Raw genomic sequence first — 23,937 nt, forward strand, 5'->3', positions numbered from 1 at the left:
CCAAAAGGAATTACAGCAACTAAAATATATGCATAAAATATGATAAAGATGAACTGAGAATAAATAAGAAGAAAAGTTGCAGCATGGTAAGTGGATAAGATGGAGCCAGCAAGCATGGATTTGACAACCTCACCTTCACTGTGTAAAATCTGAAAAGTGCATGTTATCATCCTGTACTTTTTACAGGAAGAAACATGTCATTTAATTTGTTGTTAATTTTCTTTTCTAAAAGTATTCCGAATAATAAGTAAATTGGATTTTCCCTAATGAAGGGTCTGGGAACTTGAAATCCATGTTTTGGCTCAAGAAAACATTTTCAGTTCCAGAAATTGTTGTTTAGGATAAACATCAGGAGAAGAAAAGACAGTGCAGACTCTAGACTCGAGATGAGTGAAATCCAGGAGAGGCAGAGAAAAGTGTCTTCAGACTGACCTAAGCGGGCCGTGGGGGACAGCAGTCAGTAAAAGCACACCTGAGAGGTGCATCATGGAACCAAATGAACAAACCCCACATGACTCCTATACTTGAAACAAACAGAAACAAAAGCAGAGAGCATAGGCATAAGTGTCTGTCTCAGACACCCTGAGAGTTCACTTACCTATTGCTTGAGCTAAGGCTATGACAACCTCCTGGCAAGTTGTGACCTCGGTGACCCCGCAAACAATCCTCTGAACTCCGTCCACCCATACTTTGAGCTCCATGGTGCCCCAGCCAGTCACCCGAGGGCCCTGAGACTGGGCGTCAAGGTGTCAGGTCATGTCTCTGGCCACAAAAGCGCGGAAAAGGAGAGACTGCGTAGTCAGCTAGAAAGAGGAAAAAACACTGTTAAGAAAATAAATCTTAACTTTTCTTCTAATAAGTAAATGTTACCAAGACAAATTTTAATACAGCATAGTCCTACCACCATTAATGACCGTGGGCTTACTGATTCACAGAACTGAACTGCACTGAGCAGTGTAGACACACCCATGGCCACCTTTCATGACATCTCATGGTACCACCATCTTCCCAATTAGAGTATTACTCATAACATCACTCTCCACTGACTATAAGAAGTCATATTTACTTGCCTGAGCCCTTTTGCTCAACTTGCAAACTATTAATTAAAAAAACCTTTCATTAGGATAACTTCTGAGATTAAAAAAAAGAAAAACGTTTTTTCTGGTCATTTTAGAAATCATAAATAATTGAACTAGCTTCTGCAGCCTTGCCAACATTTGTAAAGATATCTTCCTGAGGTTATGTAATCCTTCTTTGACTGAACCTTCCCGTGTATGAGCTACTTGTCCTCTTCCTATTTATTTAACAAGGAGTTAGATAATTGCCTTAAATTAAAGAGTTATTCCAATAATGTAAACCTCAATCTTTCTGTTTTACTTGTGCTTCCCCAGTGTTTGATATTTTATTTAGCTGCATAAATAAAGTGAAACAGAAAATTTTACATTCTCATATGGTCAAATCAAATGCCTTGATTTCTTCTATTGATCACAAGTTATTACTACCCTACTAAAAATCAATCACATGTAATTCTTTTTCCTGTGGGTTTTTAAAAACTCAACTGTTCCTGTGTTTAATAAAAATCCTTAGTCGGTCTACAATTTGTTTGCCCATTGTCATCTTCCTATTTCTTTGCTGTCTTTAAAAAAGAATGTTAAAGTTTATGACATGTAATAAAGATTGATTTAATTAAAGAAAACATTTAAATTTGTTTAATGGTTTACAATGGCACTGGCATTTCAGGATTAATTACTTATCAAAAAACTTATTTAAAAAACAATAAAACTTTTCCTACAAAATATTAACTTAGTCCTTGCACATTTTCTTACAGGACCTAAGACAGTTCTAGGTCACCTGGTCACCTGGGCAGAGTCAGAACACATGTGAAATGCAGGAGAATAAACCTAATTACTTTTTCTAGAGAAGGTACAAAATATTTTCTGTCGTCCTAAAAACAAGGGGAAGAAAGACTTGAGGTTCCCAGTATGCTGCTTCAGCTCTCTGTCTCCACTGCAGCCAAGGTGGCTTCACAAAGCCTCTTTCTGCCCAGAGAAAGGGCCATTTGCCTCCAACAAGCTGATTCCCATAACTGTGTTCCCTCATTTACAAAGCAATGTAAGATGTTAAAATTTCTGGGGAAATAGGGTTTCAAAGCCAAGGAAATATAAGAATTCTAGTAGATAAAGCCTGAAAAGTTCCTTTGCAGCTAGATTTCCTGGAACATTATATAGACTGGTGTACATACCAGATTTCAAACAAGAGGTTTACATGCTACTATTCCTAATCTAGGAGAAGGAAATGGCAACCAACTCCAGTGTTCTTGCCTAGAGAATCCCAGGGACGGGGGAGCCTGGTGGGCTGCTGTCTATGGGGTCGCACAGAGTCGGACACGACTGAAGCGACTTAGCAGCAGCAGTAGCATTCCTAATCTATTTAGAGACCACTTATAGAAAGGAAACCTAAGAGTTCTGACTTAAATAAGATTGATTTCCTTTTCTGGTAGGCACTCTATTTCCTAAAAATAGAATAGGCATTATTTGTTTTGGGGATAAATTAAGATGAAAAGTAGTCAAACACTAATATATTGTATTACATTAATATATTTAAATTATTTTATTAAAAATAAAAACAGCTGAATTTTTAAAGCTGAAATAAAATGTATTTAATACCTAGTCCCTTATGTTTCATTTAAAGATTAAACTTGGACCTAATTAAAAGCTTTTGCCTAGCAAAGGAAACCATTAACAAAACAAAGAGACAACTTACTGAATGAGAGAAAATATTTACAAATAATATGGCTGGTAAAAGATTAATATCCAACATATATAAATAGTTCACACAACTCAACATCAAAAAAACAAACACTTCAATTTAAAAAAATAGGCAGAAGAATTGAATAGACATTTTTCCAAAGAGGAAATGCAGATGTCCAATAGGCACATGAAAAGATGCTCAACATCACTAATCATCAGGAAAATGCTAATCAAAAATCACAAGAAGATATCACCTTACACCTGTCTGAATGGCTATCATTAAAAAGAACACAAATGACAAATGTTGGCCAGGATGCAGAGAAAAGGGAACCCTCACGCACCGTTGGGGGGAATGTAAACTGGTGCAGCTACTGTGGAAAAACAATATGGAGGTTTCTCAAAAAAATGAAACATAGAACTAATATATGACCCAGCAAGTCTACTTCTGGGTATACATCTGAAAACAACCAAAAATGCTAATTTGAAAAGATACATGCACCCCAATGTATGCAGCAGCATTATTTACAATAGCCAAGATATGGAAGCAACCTAAGTGTCCATCAACAGATAAATGGATAAAGAAGATGTGGTATATATATTCAATGGCAACTACTCAGCCATTAAAAATAATGAAATTCTGCTTTTTGCAGCAACATGGACAAGTTTGCTATGCTAAGTGATGTAAGTCAGAGAAAGACAAATACTATATATCACTTACATGTGGAATCTAAAAACAAAAATACAACAAACTAGTGAGTATAAAAAGATAAGGAGACACAGAGAACACACTAGTGGTTACCAGATGTGGGGGATGATACAGCGCAGGGGAGTGGTTGGTACAAACTATTGGAAGTAAGATAGGCTCAAGGATGTATTGTACAACATTGGGAATATAGCCAATATTTTGCAACAACTGTAAATGGAAATAAAACTTTAAAGTATTAAAATTTTAAACATTATAAAAGTAAACAATTATTTTTAAAAAGATTAAACTTGGGAAAACTAACAAGAAAGAGAGCAGATCTCATTAAAAGTCCTCCTCTCCCACCCCAGGAAGCCTGTTGTTTAAAAGAAACCTCTGAGGTTCATTATTAAGTTCCATAAAGGTTTTAGTATACCATCATATATTTTCCTCTCTGCATTATTATCTTTTCACCTTCAATTTTTAATCATTAACTGAATACAAATGAACATAAGACATATACATCTGTTAAATATCACAGAGTATAGTAATGTTGTGGGAAAACACAGAGCATAAATAATACTGCTTAATTAATATAAACTTCAGGGTATTTATCCTCTTGATCAGAGACGTCCTACCACAGCCTCATCATTGCGAAGATCAGCATCTGCATTTTTAACACTGCTAATAATATCTTTCAGATTCTTAAGGAGGGTAGGAAAGACCCTTATGGATGAGATCAAACAACCACATGGTCCAAAACTCTACTGCAGGAGGATCACTTTGCTTTTGTCAAGAGTGCAGCTATACTGACAATCATTCCTTCCTTTCTTTATGATCAGGGTTACTCTTGAGAGTCATTTGAGACACATCTTCTAAGCAGAAGCCCCAAGTACTCTCTTTTAAAAGCTGCAACCCTGTTCTTTCCTTTATACCCTCTGAGTCCAACTCTTAAGCTCTGCTCCCAGAACTAGACTAGAGGGGAAAATGGAAGTCCTACACTGTAGGTGCGTGTGGTGGATTGGTCATCATTGGAACTAAAAACTTAGGAAGCAGAAGGACCATAGCATCTTAATTGGAATTTGGAATACATTTTTTCCATGGAAACAGTGATGTAGGTAGAAGTAAGGTTCTACTGCAGAGTTGTTACTGTTTTCATTATGAGGTTTCTATATTCAAACCACTATTATTTTAATAATTTTTATAATGAAGAACTAGGTTTATTCAGTAACTTGCAACTGGGGAGCAAGTATTCTTTTAGCTAAGAAGCACTTATTATCTTAAAAGTTGATTGGACCCATGCCCTTACAGTCAACTAATCTATGACAAAGAAGGCAAGAATATACAATGGAGAAAAGACAGTCTCTTCGACAAGTAGTATTGGGAAAGCCAGACAGCTACATATAAATCAAATAAATTAGAACATTCCCTTATACCATATACAAAACTACATTCAAAATGGTTTAATTATAAATTTAAGACATGACACCATTAAATTCCTAGGAGAGAACATAAGCAAAACATTCTCTGGGACAAACTGTAGCAATGTTTTCTTAGATCAGTCTGCCAAGGCAAAAGAAATAAAAGCAAAAATAAGTGGGACCTAATCAAACTTAATGGGCTAGGTTGGTGGCTCACTCGTAAAGAACTCGCCTGCCAATGCAGGAGCCGTGGGTTTGATCCCTGGTCTGGGAAGATACCGCTGGAGAAGGAAACGGCAACAGCAACCCTACTCGAGTATTCTTGCCTGGAAAAACCCCATGGACACAGGAGCCTGGTAGGCTACAGTCCCTGGGGTGGTAAAGAATAGGATGTGACTTAGTGACTGAACAACAATCAAACTTTAAAGTTTCTGCATGGCAAAGGAAACCATCAACAAAACAAAAAGACAATCTACAGACTGGTAGAAAATACTTGCAAACGATGCAATAGACAACCTCCAAAATGTACAGATAGCTTGTACAGCTCAATATAAAAAACATCAACCCGATCAGAAAATGGGCAGAAGACCTAAACAGACATTTCTCCAAAGAAGACAAACAGCTGGCCTACAGGCAAGCAAAAAGATGCCCAACACTGCTGATTATTAGAGAAATGCAAATCAAAATCACAACAGGGCATCACCTCACACGGGTCAGAATAGCTATCATCAAACATTCTATAAACAGTAAATGCTGGAGAGTGTGTGGAAAAAAGGGACCCCTCATACACTGTTGGTACGGTAGCTGTAGTGGCAGTGTTAGTCTCTCAGTCGTGTCCGACTCTTTGCGACCCCATGGACCGTAGCCTGCCAGGCTTCTCTGTCTACGGAGTTCTCCAGGCAAGATTACTGGAGTGGGTAACCATTCTCTTCCCCAGGGGATCTTCCTGACCCAGGGCTCATACTGGGTCTCCTGCACTGCAGGCAGGTTCTTTACCATCTGAGCCACCAGGAAGTCTAACACTGTTGGGAATGTAAATTGGTGCAGTTACTATGGAAAATAATAGAGATTCCATAGAAAACTAGAGCTAACACTCCACTCCTGGGTATACATCTGGAAAAAAATGAACACTCTAATTCGAAAAGATGCATATGTTTTCTTTATATGTTCATACACCCAAAAGTTCACAGCAGCAGTATTTATAATAACCAATAGATAGAAACTACCCAAATGCCCATCAACAGACAACTGGCTTAAGAAGATGTGATATACATATGTACAAAAGCACATCACTCAGTCATAAACAAAAGAATGAAATATTGCCAGTTGCAGCAACATAGATGGACCTAGAAAATATTATTCTTATGAAGTCAGGCAAAGAGAAATAATTGTATGGCATCACTTATATGTGAAATCTAAAAAAATAATACAAATAAATCTACATACAAAATAGGAACTGACTTACAGACACAGAAAACAAACTTATGGTTACCAAAGAAGGGAGGGAGGGAGAAATTAGGAATATGGGATTAACAGATATAAACTGCTATAAATAAAGTAGATAAGCAACAAGGATTTACTGTATAGAACAAGGAATTATATTCAGTATTTTGTAATGACCTATGTGTGTGTGCTAAGTCGTTTCAGTGCGACCCTATGGACTGTGGCCCACCAGGCTCCTCTGTCCATGGGATTCTCCAGGCAAGAATACTGGAGTGGGTTGCCATGCCCTCCTCCAGGGGATCTTCCCAACCCAGGGATCCAACTTGTGTCTCTTATGCCTCCTGCATTGGCAGGTAGGTTCTTTTCCACTAGCACCACCTAGATCTATAATGGAATATAATCTGAAAACAAACAAACAAACAAAAAACCCTGAATCACTTTGCTGTGCTCCTGAAACTAAAACAGTATAGTATATCAACTATACTTCAATTTAAAAAATGTCTGTTGGAATTAAGCACCTAAATTTGTGGAGACATATTACCCTACGACCAGTGCTTTTAGTAAACAATTACATTCGATCCTCATTACTTGTGGATTCCTTATCTGTGAACTCACCCACTCACTAAAATTTATTTGCAACCCCAGATCCACACTTGTGGTGCCTGCATGGTCACTCACAGACACGTACAAAGAGGTGGAAACTTGGAGTTGCCTGGCTTAGTGTTCCCCACTGGGGTTGGGCAAAACCAGTGCTGTCTTATTTCAGCTTCCATTCTGTCAACAAATGTCATTTTCTCAGTCTATATATAGGGTCATATTTTGCATTTTCGTAGTTTCTTTTGGTGACTTCACTGTTTAAAAAAGTCCCCACGCACTGTGCTGAAGCGCTGTCTAGGGTTCCTAAGGGCAAGAAGGCTCTAATGTGACCTAGAGAAAAATACACATTGTTAGGTACGCTTTGCTCAGGCATGTACGGTAGTGCTGTTGACTGTGAATTCAATGTCGGTGAATCAATGACATATATTAAACAAAGCGTCTTTAAACGGAAAAACACATAAAACAAGGTGATATACTATCAGATGATGACACTGTTGTGACCAAAGGCTCTTGCAAATGATGAGAACTGATGGCGTATCTCTAAAGGATATAACTTCCTTGTGAGAGCAACCATCAAACTGTTGAGCAAATCTCATCACTCCCTGGACACTGCATGCAACCACACGCTAGCTTACTGCCAACTTTAACATTTCTTTCATTGCTAGCTTTCTTCAAGGTTTGACATTACTGCATCTCAAAGAATTCTGTGTGAAAATAGTATACAGATAAGCTGGGTTACAATAAAGTTCTCATGACCAAACTAGTAACTTTCGTTAAGTCAAACACTGCTGCTGGCCGCTAGCTCTTTCTGTGTCACAGAGAAAGAGATTCAGCACAACGAACACAATATATATTCTGAATAGGACTTATAAGAACTACTAATCACCAGGTACTAAAATTCTCCTTTGTGTAAAAAATTGGTAAAAAAAAATATAACTAAAAGGAGTTCATATTAGCTCGTCCCAAAACTAATTTGATGTGAGAATTCAATGAAACTGTATAGAATAATTGCTACCAACTAAAAAAGTAATAACTTCTTAATGTTGAAATATTACTGATGTAAAAAGTGTCTATGGGTACCTGCTGTCTGCAGAAATGGGAAAAGAACTGAAGAGAAAAACAACCTGGAGAGCATGACAGGATGAAGCGTAACGTGAGAGAAGAGAGAGACAGTGAACACACACTAGAGGAAAGGTGATGAGAAGCCAGATTTGGCAGACAGCGGGAACAGCCTTTGGAAAGCTGCCTCAGACGCCAGTCAAAGGTTACTTTAATCAAACCCATTATTTCACTATAACGCAGTTCTGTAAACGGTATCACGGAAAGTGGGTTGTTATAAAAAGGTACACAAGGTCAAGAGTGGTGCTAAGGAAGATGACCTTAGTAAAACAAATAAGCGTCTCCCAAAATGAATTCTGGATGAAGCACAAGCTGGAATCAAGATTGCCCAGAGAAACATCAATAACCTCAGATACACAGATGACACCACTCTTACGGCAGAAAGGAAAGAAGAACTAAAGAGCCTCTTCACAAAAGTGAAAGAAGAGACTGAAAAAGTTGGCTTAAGACTCAACATTCAGAAAACTAAGATCATGGCATCTGGTACCATTACTTCATGGCAAACAGATGGGGAGACAGGGACAGACTTTATTTTTGGGGGGCTCCAAAAATCATTGCAGATGGTGACTGTAGCCATGAAATTAAAAGATGCTTGCTCCTTGGAAGAAAAGCTATGACCACCCTAAACAGCATAATAAAAAGCAGAGTATGGCAAAACCACTACAATATTGTAAAGTAATTAGCCCCCAATTAAAAAAAAAAAAAAGCAGCACAGACATTACTTAACCAACAAAGGTCCATCTAGTCAAAGCTATGGTTTTTCCAGTGGTCATGTATGGATATGACAGTTGGACTATGGAGGCAGCTGAGCGCCGAAGAACTGATGCTTTTGAACTGCGGTGTTGGAGAAGACTCTTGAGAGTCCCTTGGACTACAAGAAGATCCAACCAGTCAAATCCTAAAGGAAATCAGTCCTGGGTGTTCATTGGAAGGACTGATGTTGAAGCTGAAACTTCAATTCTTTGGCTACCTGATGCAAAGAACTTACTGAAAAAGCCTTGATGCTGGGAAAGATTGAAGGCAGGAGAAGGGGATGACAGAGGATGAGATGGTTGGATGGCATCACCAATGTGATGGACATTTGAGTAGGAGTTTGAGTTTGAGTTTTGAGTAGGCTCCGGGAATTGGTGATGGACAGGGAAGCCTGGTGTGCTGTGGTCCATGGGGTCGCAAAGAGCTGGACACGAATGAGTGACTGAATATGGCAGCCTACTCCAGTACTCTTGCCTGGAAAATCTCATGGATGGAGGAGCCTGGTGGGCTGCAGTTCATGGGTTCACTACGAGTCGGACACGACTGAGTGACTTCACTTTCACTTTCATGCACTGGAGAAGGAAATGGCAACCCACTCCAGCATTCTTGCCTGGAGAATTCCAGGGACGGGGGAGCCTGGTGGGCTGCCGTCTATGGGGTCGCACAGAGTCGGACACAAGTGAAGCGACTTAGCAGCAGCAACATAGCGACTGAACTGAACTGAACTGAAAATTAATTCTTGAGAATGGCAGTCCTGAGAGATGCACCATGGGAAATAAAGTCTTCCAGTTCAGCAATTTTGGGAAACTTCTCATCACATGTCATCTCTGGTAGACAAAGGTTCTGATACCCCATGGTAGAGAAACTAGTCAAACTCTGTTAAACTTACTCAGTGACTTAGCATGGGCGGGGCGGGGGGGGGGGGGGGGGGGGGGAGGTGAGCAGTGGAAGTGGCCACAGTGCCTGTAAAAAGTCTTTGTTTTATACTATAGGATGCAAACTACTAGCTTTTAGAAAATATGCCTTTGTATAAGAATAAGATTTCTGCCCACTCTTTAATGTATTTTGAGGCACTTAGAAGTGGTGATGGATACAGTTCGAAGTTTTACTTGTAGGAACAATAAAGGACAAATGAGAAAATTAAATAGAACCCTTGCTTTCTCTTTTGCTTATTAAAAGAAAGTCTTCATTGCCACAACAAAGTCATCTCTTCTAAAGAAGGGCTTTATATCGTTTCTTTTCAGACATCTGTCTAAATCATAGAATTTTTCTTTAATAGTATGTTTTTAAACGTTTATAATGCTAAGTACTGCGTGTGTATTAACTATTAAATCCAATAAACCCATACTCTTTCCTCTATTACTCATCATCCTCAGGTCACAGCATTCAACACAGGCGATGATCTGATGCTTCCCAGACACGACGTGTGCAACCATGGCAAGGAGTGCTCGTACGAGTATTAACCATCTGCCAAGCCCGCGTGTCATGCCCCATTTATTCCTCACAGCACAGTTCACTGAGTTCGGTACCACTCATCTTCTTTTAAAGGTGAAAAAACTGAGTCTCAGAAAGCTTAAATAACTAATTCTCTCGAGGTCATGAACCTAGTAATTTGGGGGCATATATTCACAATTGGGGTGAATAAAGAAACCAAGAAATGAATAAGGCTAGTCTCTAAAAGGATTTACTGTACCCAAATAAATGCTCTTAAAATGTCCTAAATTACACTAAGAAATCTCATCTGTCATCTCTTGGAAGTTTACTTCTAGTAATAAACAACAATGGGACAGTAGGTACAAATCTGCCATTCCAGGAGACAGAGGAGGCAAATTACCTATTAATAAACCGTGCTAAGAGACTACAGTTTTAGTTCAGAGAACCTATGATAAATGTGCATTTCAGCAAAATAAGTGTTTCATCACATTTATTTTTCAGTGCCAACAAATTATTCCTCCAGTTTTAGAAAATTATGTTGACGTTTATTTTACAGAGTCCCTAAATAAAATATGCTTGCCTGTTTGTGATGATTTTTAACTCTTGCTTTAAATATAAAGCAAAGCTTCTTAGATATTTCCGGCATTTCCTTAAATTCACACTATTAAAAACTACTTCCTGGAATAAGCCACTTTTTTCAAGGGAACATTGATCAGGGTGATAGCATTCTGAGATTCAAATTCTGAGTATATCACTTCAACCAAGATGCATAACTTCTCAAGTGACATTTGTGAGAAATAGAATGCCTTAAAAAAAATAAAGTCATTGATATGAAAATACTGATCCTTCTACTAAGAATTATCTTTTTTAAAAATTAAAATTTTAAAATAAACATTATCTAGCAACCTCAGTTTTTTCTTTAGCATGAAATTTGGAGTTTCTTATTGAAAGCTCATTTCCAGATATCTTATTGACAACTATATTTTTCTGAATCAAATATAAGGTTAAACTCATATCTATGACTTTGAAATGGAGACTTCTCCCACACCGAGAGGTGTAAACCAACAGGTCATAGAGCAGTTATCGAAAATCTTTTAGGAGTACAGTACTTTGCCAGGACAGTACTTATATATGAACTAACAATTTGGGTAAATTTTTGACCTGTGAATTGAAGCTCTGAATAAGAAATACAGGATTTCTATGTAATAATTATAATTCAAGAAAAAGCAAAATCTTTAATTATCCATTTTAGAGAACAGATGTTTTTCCAGTAACCAAAGTTCATCTCAAAAGCAAGCTCTTCTAAATAACTCCTTTTATCAGTCTAATATACTGACATCACCAAAAAGTAATTTATTCCCTAATCCTCTCAAAATGGTTACCATTTGTAAAATCATTCTAATATCCCATGGAAACACAAAGACATGTTTATTAGCTTGAATTCTTTGACTTCTGGCTAACAGAATACTCATAAGGGAAGTGTTCTGCTTTGGAATTTAACCTGGAAATTTGCATCTTGAAAAAGGTCACAGGAGAACAAGATATGGAGAAGCCAGGGAGCTACAGGAGGCATGAGACAAAGGCCACTTGGATAGTCTGAAGGCATGTTATCAAAGTGATGGAAATGAACCAAGACCAACACACAAAAGTGAATAATTCAGTCTTGGGGGCCTCCAAGACCCTCTACAGCCCTGACTGTAAGCCAATTCCTGATGGCTGAAATCTTCCAAGTGGTAGTATGCCTGAGTCAACTTCATGTGGAATGCCACCATTCTGCATGAATGCTACTAACCTCCACACATGCATCTTTCTTCTTTTTTTCTGTTGTTCCAGCCTTGCCACATTTTCCCTTTTAAGTCACAAGCCTACCAATGTCACTCAAAAGTAATCTGGCTCTACAGGGTGAGGTCCCAAGGAAGCTGTGGATTCCTTACACCTAGACATGCCAGGGAGGGACTGCCACATGATAGTGCTTTCTCCAGACATATAAGAGCGCTCACTCCAGAGAGTTCACTGAGACCAGATGCACAGTTATCTTGCTTTTCAGAGCTAGCAATCTGCTGTCCAGCAACTAGTATAATCAGTTCACTGAACACAGAAGGCTGAGGTCTGGCCAAACTTTATCATTTGATCAAGGTCACATGGATAGACATTAGCCAATCTCTGGAGTAATATCAATTTAGATTATTCTGAAAACTGAAATTAAATAATCAAACTTAACACATATTTAGATAAATTAAGTGCCCAATATAGAAGATGTTGAGGGAGCTGCTCCTATTAGAACTCTAATGAAAACAGTTGGACCATAAAATGGGGGGTGCCACTGACATAAGAAAATTAGCATGAAAAAACTGTATGTTGCTTATTTTTGCCAATTTTCTTAAATGTTCATGGAAGGTGGGATAGTGTGTGACCTTACAACTAGATTTTTCTGGTTAAAAAATCTAAAAGTACAAAAATAATACACCATTGGGTTCCACTTTGTGCTGCTGTGTATTATTGAAAAAAAGGAACATAAAGTCATCTGTTTTGAGATGGCTAATAAACACGTGAAAAGATGCTGAATACTGCTCATTAGAGAAATGCAAATCAAAAATACAATGAGGTATCATCTCACACCAGTCAGAATGGCCATCATCAAAAAGTCTATAAACAACAAATGCTGTAGAGGGTATAGAGAAAAGGGAACCCTCTTGCATTGTTGGTGGGAATGCAAATTGATACAGCCACTATGGAGAACAGTACGGAGATTCCTTTAAAAAAAACTAGGAATAAAACTACCATGCTGCTGCTGCTGCTAAGTCGCTTCAGTCGTGTCCAACTCTGTGCGACCCCATGGACGGCAGCCCACCAGGCTCCCCCATCCCTGGGATTTTCCAGGCAAGAGTACTGGCGTGGGGTGCCATCGTCTTCTCCGAAAACTACCATATGATCTAGCAATTCCACCACTGGGCATACACCCTCAGGAAACTATAATTGAAAAAGACAAATGTACCCACCCCAATGTTCACTGTAGTGCTATTTACAATAGCTAGGACTGGTGGCTCAGACAGTAAAGAATCAATCTATTTAAACATATGCACCGCCCTATGTAAGAGAGACAGGCAGTGGGAATTTGCTGTATGACGCAGGGAACCCAGAGCCAGTGCTCTATGACAACTTAGAGGGGTGGGAGCGGGTGGGAGGTGGGGGGGAGGTTTAAGAGGGAAGGGACAAGTGTATGCCTGTGGCTGCTTAATGTTGATGCATAGCAGAAACCGTCACAATACGGGAAATTATCCTCTAATTAAAAATAAAATAAAAAAATTAAAAAGTCATGTTTTATAGTTATACCTTCTGCAGATGTCCCAGTCTACCCTGTGACATTTTAGAGACAGCTTCAGGCATGTGTGTAGAGCCACCTTCTGTGATGGTTTAATTTCTGTTGGAGCTCTCAGGACCAGGAAAGATATCACACTCTCCAAGTCTTAATATGCTGCTGCTGCTGCTAAAGTCGCTTGAAAACCCTGAATTCTGGCATCAGTTAAACCATGCTTTTTATTACATATGCTAATTCATGGCTCTCCTTTAAGTTCATTAGAAAACCGGCAGTGAGCAATAATGGTATAATGTATTTCTACTAAAACAGTCACTGAAAACGTGGTGAGATTTTAAAAGATAGACTGAAGTACAAATAGATTTGTGCTGTGTGCTGTGCTTAGTCGCTCAGCCGTGTCCAACTTTTTGTGACCCCATGGACTGTAGCCTGCCAGGCTCCTCTGACAATGGGGATTCCCCAGGCAAGAATACTGGAGTGGGTTGCCATGCCCTTCCTCCAGGGGAACATCCCAACCCAGGAATCAAACTGGGGTCTCCTGCATTGCAGGCGGATTGTTTACCAGCTGAGCTACCAGGGAAGCCCAGATTCATGCTATTTCTCCTTAAATAGATACCAAAGTGTATATATATATATATATATCAAGGTACCTCAATTGTAAACCAAACACTTCAAATGAAAGCATGTCTTTGTTACTTAATCTAGCAACAACAATAATAAACAGCTAACACTTACTGAACTCTTACTATGTGAGAGATGCAAAGCTAAGTGTGTATATATTTACATGTATCATATGTAATAAATGTGTGTATATAAAATTTTATTTAATCCTTGTGATACTCATCTATGTGACATGAATTATGAAACAAATGAGGAAACTGAGGCATAGAAGAATCGGTAACTAGGCCAGAGTCACTAAACCAGCATGTGGCAGATCCTTATCTGATAATACTCTTAACTACTAAAAAATTTAATTATACTGGAGCGCCCTCATCTGGGCAGTTAAAGGCATGGCCAATCACTGCCGCTGCTGGAGGGGTGCAAGCTCAGAGGTCACCAGATCCATCTGAGGCGGCTGTCAGGGCCCGGGAGGCACAGGGCTGTGTCTGTCACTGCGCCAGGGACGGTGCCCCGGGACCACTGCCCCTGCGCAGGCCTGAGAGCCATTTGCACGGAGACCCTGGATTCTGACTCCTCAGGATGCTGAACCCACCAGAACTGGAAGCGATCCTGAGCCAGGGGGTGAACAACAAACCTTTGGTTTGAAGGGGCCTTGGGGTTTCAGCATCCTGAAAGACTTCAGTTACCCATTTCTAAGTGTCAAGAGTATCTGCAGAGTTCTGGGGAGGAGGTGTCAGCCAGTTTCCCAGTGCAAGCCACCATTCACTTCTACAACGAGGACCAGGAGGAAGACACCCAGCCCTCCCACCCCCAGTGCGAGGAGTCACAGGAGGAAAGAGCAGAGACCGGTCGATGAACCCAGGATGGCGATTTGGAGGCCGCAGTGGCACTCCCCAACTCTGTCCCTCCAGGGGGTGCTGCGTGCCCCTCATCCAAGTAAGTCAGTTTCTCCCACTCACACCCACCTCCCGTGCGCCCTGGGGGACGGCTGTGGGGCACGGCCATGCCAGGACACGCTGTGTTCCCACGGGCTGTACAAGGACATAGCTGTCTCCGGTCAGCTCCTGACCCATGGCAAGGACAGGGCCTTTCCTCATCCTTCTCCTGGCGAGTCCTTGTGCTTCATTCATACCTTTGAGAAAGGATTCCAGGACCATGAGGTTTGCACCCCAAGGGTGATTTATTGGGTGGGGCCAATTTTCAGAGCGATTCAGTAATGTCACTGTGCTGATCAAATGACAAATCATTCCATGTCGATTAGCAACCCACCCACGCCTCTCACTTAACCTGAGACACCTTATTGGGCTATTTCTGCTTCTATAAAAATGATTTAGATTCTGTCTGAGGTTGATTGTAGTTGCTTAGTGGCATTCTGAACAAAAATTTACTTATGGAAAACACATAAACACATGGAATAATTTCCATAAAAGTAACAAAATAAAAAGGTAAGGATAGGGAGGTGAGACCATTCTGGATGAAAGTGTGTATGATTCCTGTCTAAGCGCTGCTTGTATGAGTAGAAGAGCTTTAACTCTTAGTTGGGATCTGCTTTGGGTTTGTCACTGGAATAGAAAATTGCGGTTTTCAAAGTATCGAATGCAATATCATTTTCAGCTTTTTATATTTTGATGACCAAATGAGTGTATTTGTCAAGGTTTTTTACTTAACTATTTTACATGTGATTGTCTTCCCAGTTTCTACTTGAAAGTAAGTAAGTATTTTATTCATACTGATGAAATAAAGTTACTAGTAAAGCTTGTCAGGACATTTGTAATCATCAGTTCTGGCTCAGAAGAGAAAGTAATCAGGTAGATAGGACCATAAATAAGTAAAGTCACTCAGTCGTGTCCGACTCTTTGTGACCCCATGGACTGCAGCCCACCAGGCTCCTCAGGCCATGGGATTCTCCAGGCAAGAATACTGGAGTGGGTTGCCATTTCCTTCTCCTGGGGATCTTCCTGACCCAGGGATCAAACCCGGGTCTCTCGCATTGGAGGCAGACGCGTTAACCTCTGAGCTACCAGGGAAGCCAGATGGACCATGGCGGCTATTAATTCTAATGCCACTAGGCTGAATGACTTGAGTGTATGTGTGCTAAGTCTATCTGCGACCTATGGACTGTAGCTTGGCAGGCTCTTCCGTCCATGAGATTCTCCAGGCAAGAAAACTGGCGTGGGTTGCCATTTTTTTCTCCAGGGGATCTTCCCGACCCAGAGGTCAAACCTGCATCTCTTATGTCTCCTGCACTGGCAAGCAAGCTCTTTACCACTAGCGCCACTAATACCGCTAGGGTGAGTAACATACTTAGCCTAATTACTGCCACAGAACTGAGAAGCATGGGTCTGATGTTCAATGATCCAATCAGACTTAGTAAGGAACACATGATCCTTGAGGTTCCTGCCAGTTACGCTCGTCTCAGTAAAGTAAGAACAGAGCTTCTGTCTGAATCCAAATGCTTTCAGACTCCTGGAGTCTATTTTCTTTCTACTGCAATAAGCCAATGTGCAAGGCAGAATTATTTTTCTTCTCCTTACCCAAATAGATATGGGCTACTGCATTGTTGGTTTTCATCCATTTACGTGATATTAAATCATGTTCCATACTTTATAGCCTCCATTCAGGTAAAGGGAATCTGTTTTCTGAATTTAGCATTAATGATATTCTGCAATGAAACCCATAGTTTTACTTAATATAAAAGTAAATGTATTTTTCATCTATAGATTTCTCACTCTTAATATCATAAACATCGAGTCCATTAATTCTGACAAGCCCATTTTTATAGCTATGATGAATTAAGTGCATAAACTTTTCGACAAAACACTTTTTGACTAACAGTTGCAAAGTGAAGTCGCTCAGTGACTCCATGGCCTGTAGCCCACCAGGCTCCTCCATCCATGGGGTTTTTCCAGGCAAGAATACTGGAGTGGGTTGCCATTTCCTTCTCCAGGGGATCTTCCCCACCCAGGGATCGAACCCAGGTCTCCTGCATTGCAGGCAGATGCTTTACCCTCTGAGCCACCAGGGAAGTCCTACACAGTTACAAGGGTGACTTAAATAGCCAGATTTTATATAATGAACATGGGCTTCCCTTCTGGATCAGTGGTGAAGAATCCACCTGCAATGCAGGAGGCGGGGGTTGGATCCCTGGGTCAGGAAGATCCCCTAGAAGGAAATGGCAACTCATTTCAATATTCTTGCCTGGGAATTCCCATGGACAGAGGAACCTGGTGGGCTACAGTCCATGGGGTTGCTAGAGTCAGACAACTTAGTGAATAAACTACCACCACTACCACTATATATCAAACATGCTCCTTTTCAGGTATGTATTTCAAAGCTAAATTAGTATATGAACATTTCAAGGCCAAGATAAGATAATCTGAGGAGGAAATAGTAATAAAATAAGTATATAAAATTAAGGAAAAGGTGAGTACCTTTCTTTGACTGACTGTCAAAGTGGTTATTAGACTATAAAACTTTACAACTTCAATTTTAAGATTTAATTAACACAGCAGAGCAAGGGTAACAATGTCTTTCTTAAATACAAATTTGACTTTACATTCCTGCTCAGATTCCTCCAATGGCTCCACTGCCATCAGGAACTGGCTTACAAAGAGGGTGGTGGTAGCGGCTGTTGGAGGCCCTGGCCTAGACTGATGTGTTTGCTTCTGTGTGCTGGTCTCCGTTCCCGTCACTTTTAGGACACCCCTTCATACCAAACAAGTGGCCGCTGTCTCATGCTACCCATGGCTCCCTGACCTTTCCAGGCCCTCTTCTCCTGGGACCAGCTGATAAAAGCACAAACTGCTTTAAAAGTATGGAAAGCAGATATTATATCTGGCAAAATTAAACAGGCGTGATCTCTAAGCATCTTTGTTAAACTAGAACTATATCAAATCACAGAATTCAAACCATCAGAAAAGACCCCAAAATTATTTTGCTTATTCTATGTATTTCCTGAAGAAAATATAAGTTGATTAAGTAATGAAATCCCTAGATGATGTGCAAAAATAGGTACATCTTTTGGTGATATTTAAAAGTATAGGCATAGTTTGGAGATATTGAGGGTTTGGTTCCAGACCACTGCAATAAAATGATTATAGCAATAAAGTGAGGCTCACAAATTATTTTCTGCTTTCCCAGTGCATATAAAAGTTATGCCAAAGTCTATTAAGTATGTGATAGCATTCTGTCTAAAAAGACAATGTACATACATAGCTTCCTTAAAGAATACTTTAACCACCATCTGAGCCTTTTTGCAACAGCAACATCAAAAATCACTGACCACCATAACAAATACAATAATGGTATGAAAGTTTAAAATACTTTAAATACTGGTGAGAATTACCAAAATGTGACACAGATGCTGTTGGAAAAATAGTGCCAACAGACTTACTTGATGAAGGGTTGTCATAAATATTCAATTTGTAAGAAACACAAATTGAAGAATTCCTGGAGAATTCCATGGACAGAGGAGTTTGGCAGGCTATAGTCCATGGGGTCCCAGAGTCTGAAACAACTGGATAACTAACATTTTCACTTTCACTAGATAGAAGGGGGTTGGGAATGGTCCTGGAGTAATGTACATGCCTAGCAGTTGAGAAAAGCTGATTTTTGAAGAAACATTTTAATTAAAGTAAAACATACTACAGAAAAATTCAGCAATTAAGTGTGATGGATTTTCACACAGCAAACACACTCATGTCTAGTCACTTCCAAGATCAACAAGAAGCCTTCTCCTAATCCTGACCCCTCCCTGAAGGGGCCTCTCATCACAGACTAGTTTTGCCTGGTTTGGGATTCTTCATAAATGGGGTCTATCTTATGAAGTGGTGCCTGGTTTCTTTGGCAACAGTATGTCTGCTGGGCTTCATACCCATTGCTGCTCATAGCAGGCACTTCGTTCTTTCTCACTGCAGTAGGATTTCCCATTGTACAAATAAACCACGATTTATTCATCTATCTTCTCTTGATGGACAGCGTGGTTGTTTACAATTTTTGGTTATTACAAATGAGGCCACCTGGCTTGGAGTGGAGTTGCTCCAGCCTATGATGGCCTGCCAACTGATCCCTCTGCCCTTCCTCCCATCTCTCTCTCTCCACATTCATTTTTTACATTATTGCTACAGAAAATCTTTCTTAAACACAAATTTGATTCTATATTCCTGCTCAGAGTCCTTTGATAGCTCTCCGCTGCCCTCTGGTCATTGATGGACCACCATTTAATTACGTTGCAACTCTCCCAGCTCCAAGATATTTCAGTTCTTTGAATATATCATTCTCTCGAGCATCTTTACCCTGCATCCACTGCTCTCCTTCACTGGAAAACATTTCTGATTCCTGCACATCCTTCAAGTTCACTGCAGCCTCCTTCGGGGCATCGTTCCCCAGTCTTTTGGCCCCTGTTCCGATCTGGAGGTGGCTACTCTCCCCTGTGCTTCCAAAGAGCTGTTTTGGTTTTACCACGGCAGCTCTCAAAGTGTTTACCTGCTAACTCCTCTGATTCTCATTCTACCTCCTGAACACTCCAGCACAGTGGCTGACACACACAGGATGCACCGTGCATTTGTTGTGCTAACTGCACAAGAAAGAATTCACAGTTTACCATTAACTGACGGGGAAAAAGCACAGAACTAGTGAGAAAGTGTCAGTGTGAACCCAGAAGTGACAAAATTGGCATTCAAGTATTTTAAGGTCAGTAACACCTTGCATTATTGATTTAAACTCTGGAATAAATGTTAAATCTTATCATTAAAGATGCTACTGTGAATGCTGCACCATATCGTAAAGTTCTTAAATACATCCCAAGTCAATACCTAGAGAAGGAATACTATTATTTTAACCTACAACTTGTGGCTTCCATGTGATCTCAAATAAAACATATATATATTTTGGGGGGCAGGGGTGTGCCACGTGGCTTGCAGGATCTCAATTCCCTCACCATGGATTGAATCTGGTCCATGTAGTCAAAGCCCAGAATCTTAACCACTAGGCCACCAGGGAAATCCCAAGTAAAACATTTCATTTAAATAATTTTAGAAATATTAGTTTTAAAATAATTAGTGAAACAAAATGTGCAAGTAAATCACATTTATGAAAGAATAGATAGAAACATAACTGCAAAAAATGTCTAATGTTCAGAAATGGCAAAAAAAAAAAATCAATGTAGTATAACATTCTCCTGACACAGCTCTTTCTCAATACCTTATCACTTAAGCAAAGCCTTTCTTCTTTAAAAACAAATTAATCAAAATAGGCCAAATGTCACCAGTCAAGAAGAAACACAAGCACCACCCTACAAACTAAGAGGGTTTTTAAGAAAAAGAATGTAAGGAATCTAATGAAATCAAAACAAAGGAACTGATAAAGGTAAACAGCACGGACTTCTCAAGCCACTTTCAGATTCTGGTTTATGAACTATCTGTCTGAATAACTGAAGATTATGGAGACAAATAAACCCATAGAAGGGCTGTGGTTAATATTCATTTTATAGCCTGGAAATATACAGAATGAATACAACACATGCTCTTTACCCAACTGTTCCTTCAAACACATTATCTGTTTTCTCAGTTAGCAAGTTCTTAAATTTCTATGTTTAACTTCTTTAGGTAGGGAAAAAATAAACAGACCTTTTTACTTATAATATTTCAGGATAGAATTAACATATACCTCATCTCATTTTTAAAACTAGACTCTAAAAATGCCAAAACATCCACAATAACTAGCAATTCATTATCTTAGTGTGATTCTGCCATAAATGAAAAGTTAATTACGTTTTAGGTTATTTGAATTTGTAAGAGCAAAATACTTCTGTAGAGCATCCAACAAAATGGCAAATTTGTACCTCATGCTGAGAAGACAGATCCAACACATCAAAGCATCGGAGAGGAGACATCAAGCTATAAAACTCAGTCATGTATACGCTAATTATCCCTTAAACAGCTTCTCTTTAGAATTACTGTAAAATTTATATTGGGCTGTCCTATGCTTTCCCTTTAAGACTGACCTAGACAATTAGCATTTCAGATCTAGCAATTTCTAGTTTAACACATGTGTATGTGTATGATGGCTTCCCTGGTGGCTCAGTTGGTGAAGCGTCTGCCTGCAGTGCGGGAGATCTGGGATCGATCCCTGGGTTGGGAAGATGCCCTGGAGAAGGAAATGGCAACCCACTCCAGTATTCTTGCCTGGAGAATTCACACATGTGTATACACACATGTATGTATGTGTATATATTTATGTATTTATACATGTATCTATATTATACATATGCACATACATTCACACAAGTGCCCATGTACACATATACATACTCTTTGTTTATAGCTTAACTAGAAGTCAGGATGACATGACTGAGCGACTTCACTTTCACTTTTCACTTTCATGCATTGGAAAAGGAAATGGCAAACCCACTCCAGTGTTCTTGCCTGGAGAATCCCAGGGATGGGTGAGCCTGGTGGGCTGCCGTCTATGGGGTTGCACAGAGTCAGACACTACTGAAGCGACTTAGCAGCAGCAGCAGCAGCAGTCAGGATACCCCCTTCTTCAAAACTATATATCCTGTAAACAGACTGCATGCTCATTAATTAATGAATTACCCAGTAGATAACTGTTCAAATTATATAATCATCCAATGTCAAAGCCAGGAGATTTATGCATTTCTGATTGCCTAAATTTCCACAAATCCATAATATTATTCTGAATTCCCAAAGAAAAGCAACTGTATGACCCTCTAAGGAATAAATTAAACATTGAAATACTCTAAAAGCTGTATATATGAAAACTAATGTAAAAAATCTCATGACTTGTGTTCAATGCGATGGATAACAATATATTCAGGAGATAAGATAGATTATTAAATTTTAGACTATGAAAAAATCATACAGAATAAAACTATGCTAATCATGGTCTAAAAAACGAAATAGAATACACTTCTTAGTTCTATATATTCAGTGCTCAGAAAACAATAAAAAGTCAAAGCCCAATAAAGAGTCAGCAGTTACCTCATTAATGAAAGGGGAATCAAGGATTGGTTCAAGTCCTAAGGAGTTTACTCTCAGATGGCCGGGGTGGGGTCGGGGGAGGGGGGTGGGGACGGGACTAAGGATATTTCTGCACTATAACACAGGACAGATGTTTTCACTGTCAAGAGGTGTCTACAGCATTAGTAGGTGCTGAAGCACTAGTAGAAGTCTAAATTTGGACTCCTTTTGAAAATTTTACCACTGTTCACAATTTACCTAATAGTGGCAAAATGATTAAGAGAATGAAGCTGCTAATTTTTTTTTTTTTTGATTCAAATCCAAGCATTTGTGCTTAGCTACTGAACCATAAATCTTACATTATGGAGAGAAACAATGTGCTAAATTCCTTTTTAAAAAGTAAGAATACTATTCATAAGTGGGGTTATTTGATAGAAAAAAGAAGTAACGTCTTTAAGTATTCCATCTACTTGTACAGACCCTAAGCTGGAGAGCTTTCCTTTCTGTCATTTCCCCTTTGCTTTCGTATGACCACATGTTTTTTGTACCAATCACTTAGGAAAGAAGTGAGCTCTCTCTTCATTGTTTTAGAGCTTTGCTTGTCTATTTAGCATTCCTTTTTGAGTCTCAAGATGTATGGAACATGGAGTATTACTCAGCCATTAAAAAGAATACATTAGAATCAGTTCTAATGAGGTGGATGAAACTGGAGCTGATTATGCAGAGTGAAGTAAGCCAGAAAGAAAAACACCAATACAGTATACTAACATATATATATGGAATTTAGAAAGATGGTAACGATAACCCTGGATGTGAGACAGCAAAAGAGACACAGATGTATAGAACAGACTTTTGGACTCTGTGGGAGAGGGAGAGGGTGGGATGATTTGGGAGAATGGCATTGAAACATGTATAATATCATGTAAGAAACGAATCGCCAGTCTAGGTTTGATGCAGGATACAGGATGCTTGGGGCTGGTGCACTGGGATGACCCAGAGAGATGGTATGGGGAGGGAGGTGAGAGGGGGGTTAAAAAAAAAAGATGTATGGAACAATAAATGTCATTTAATGCTGGAAAAAAAGTAAGAATACTAATATGTTTAAAGTTGTTATTCAAAATTAACTAAAAACACAAAACCAATGTGACTATTACTAAAAACGAAACAAAAAGGCTACTGTTGAAATGAATCCAACACAAATTTGTGGAGCGAATAATCAAAGTCAAGGAATAAAATAATTTAAAATATACAGTGTGATTCCCATGCTCTTTGTTAATCATGGTACCATCGGGATCAGACATTCAGCAACACGTGATTATACAGAACAGACACCAATAACAAACATTCTTTTTCTTTTTATAGTTGCTCATTAAATCTAGGCAAATTAGTTGATTTCTCTAAATTAAGCCAGTAGTTATAATTTTTTCCCAGGTGGTTTAGTGGTAAAGAATCCACCTGCCAATGCAGGAGATGCAGGAGGCACGGATTCAATCCCTGGGTCAGGAAGATCTCCTGAAGGAAAGAAGGGAAACGGCAACCCACTCCAGTATTCTTGCCTGGAAAATCCCATGGACAGAGGAGCCTGGTGGGCCAGAGTCTGTAGGGGTGCAAACAGACACGACTGAGCACGTACAATTTTTATCTAAATAAATCCACTCAAGAACTAAACAGCAAGTAAAAGCAAAAGGCACCCTTTCAACTCTCAGGTCACAGGAAGACTCCTCTGAAGGTAACAGGCCAAGAGCACTGACATGAAATCATACTATTAGAAAAATCCGGAGCAGATGACATGGAAATCATTAATTACTACTGCTGTTTACAG

The 23,937-nt window shown here is 39.4% G+C and overlaps 1 protein-coding gene across 5 annotated transcripts in view; it reads right to left on the reverse strand.

The window, feature by feature from the left end:
* Nucleotides 1-23,937, reverse strand: part of RASSF8 (Ras association domain family member 8) — a 140,684-nt gene that overhangs the window by 21,733 nt on the left and 95,014 nt on the right. For all 5 annotated transcript variants that reach the window (XM_060413300.1, XM_012175153.4, XM_042247377.1 and 2 more), the window contains one exon: nt 599-803. In XM_060413300.1, the coding sequence (XP_060269283.1) occupies nt 599-701 (103 nt within the window). In that variant the 5' untranslated portion in view covers nt 702-803. The remainder of the gene's footprint in view (nt 1-598; nt 804-23,937) is intronic.

This window comes from Ovis aries, chromosome 3 (assembly GCF_016772045.2).
Source record: "Ovis aries strain OAR_USU_Benz2616 breed Rambouillet chromosome 3, ARS-UI_Ramb_v3.0, whole genome shotgun sequence".
NCBI classification, from domain to species: domain Eukaryota; kingdom Metazoa; phylum Chordata; class Mammalia; order Artiodactyla; family Bovidae; genus Ovis; species Ovis aries.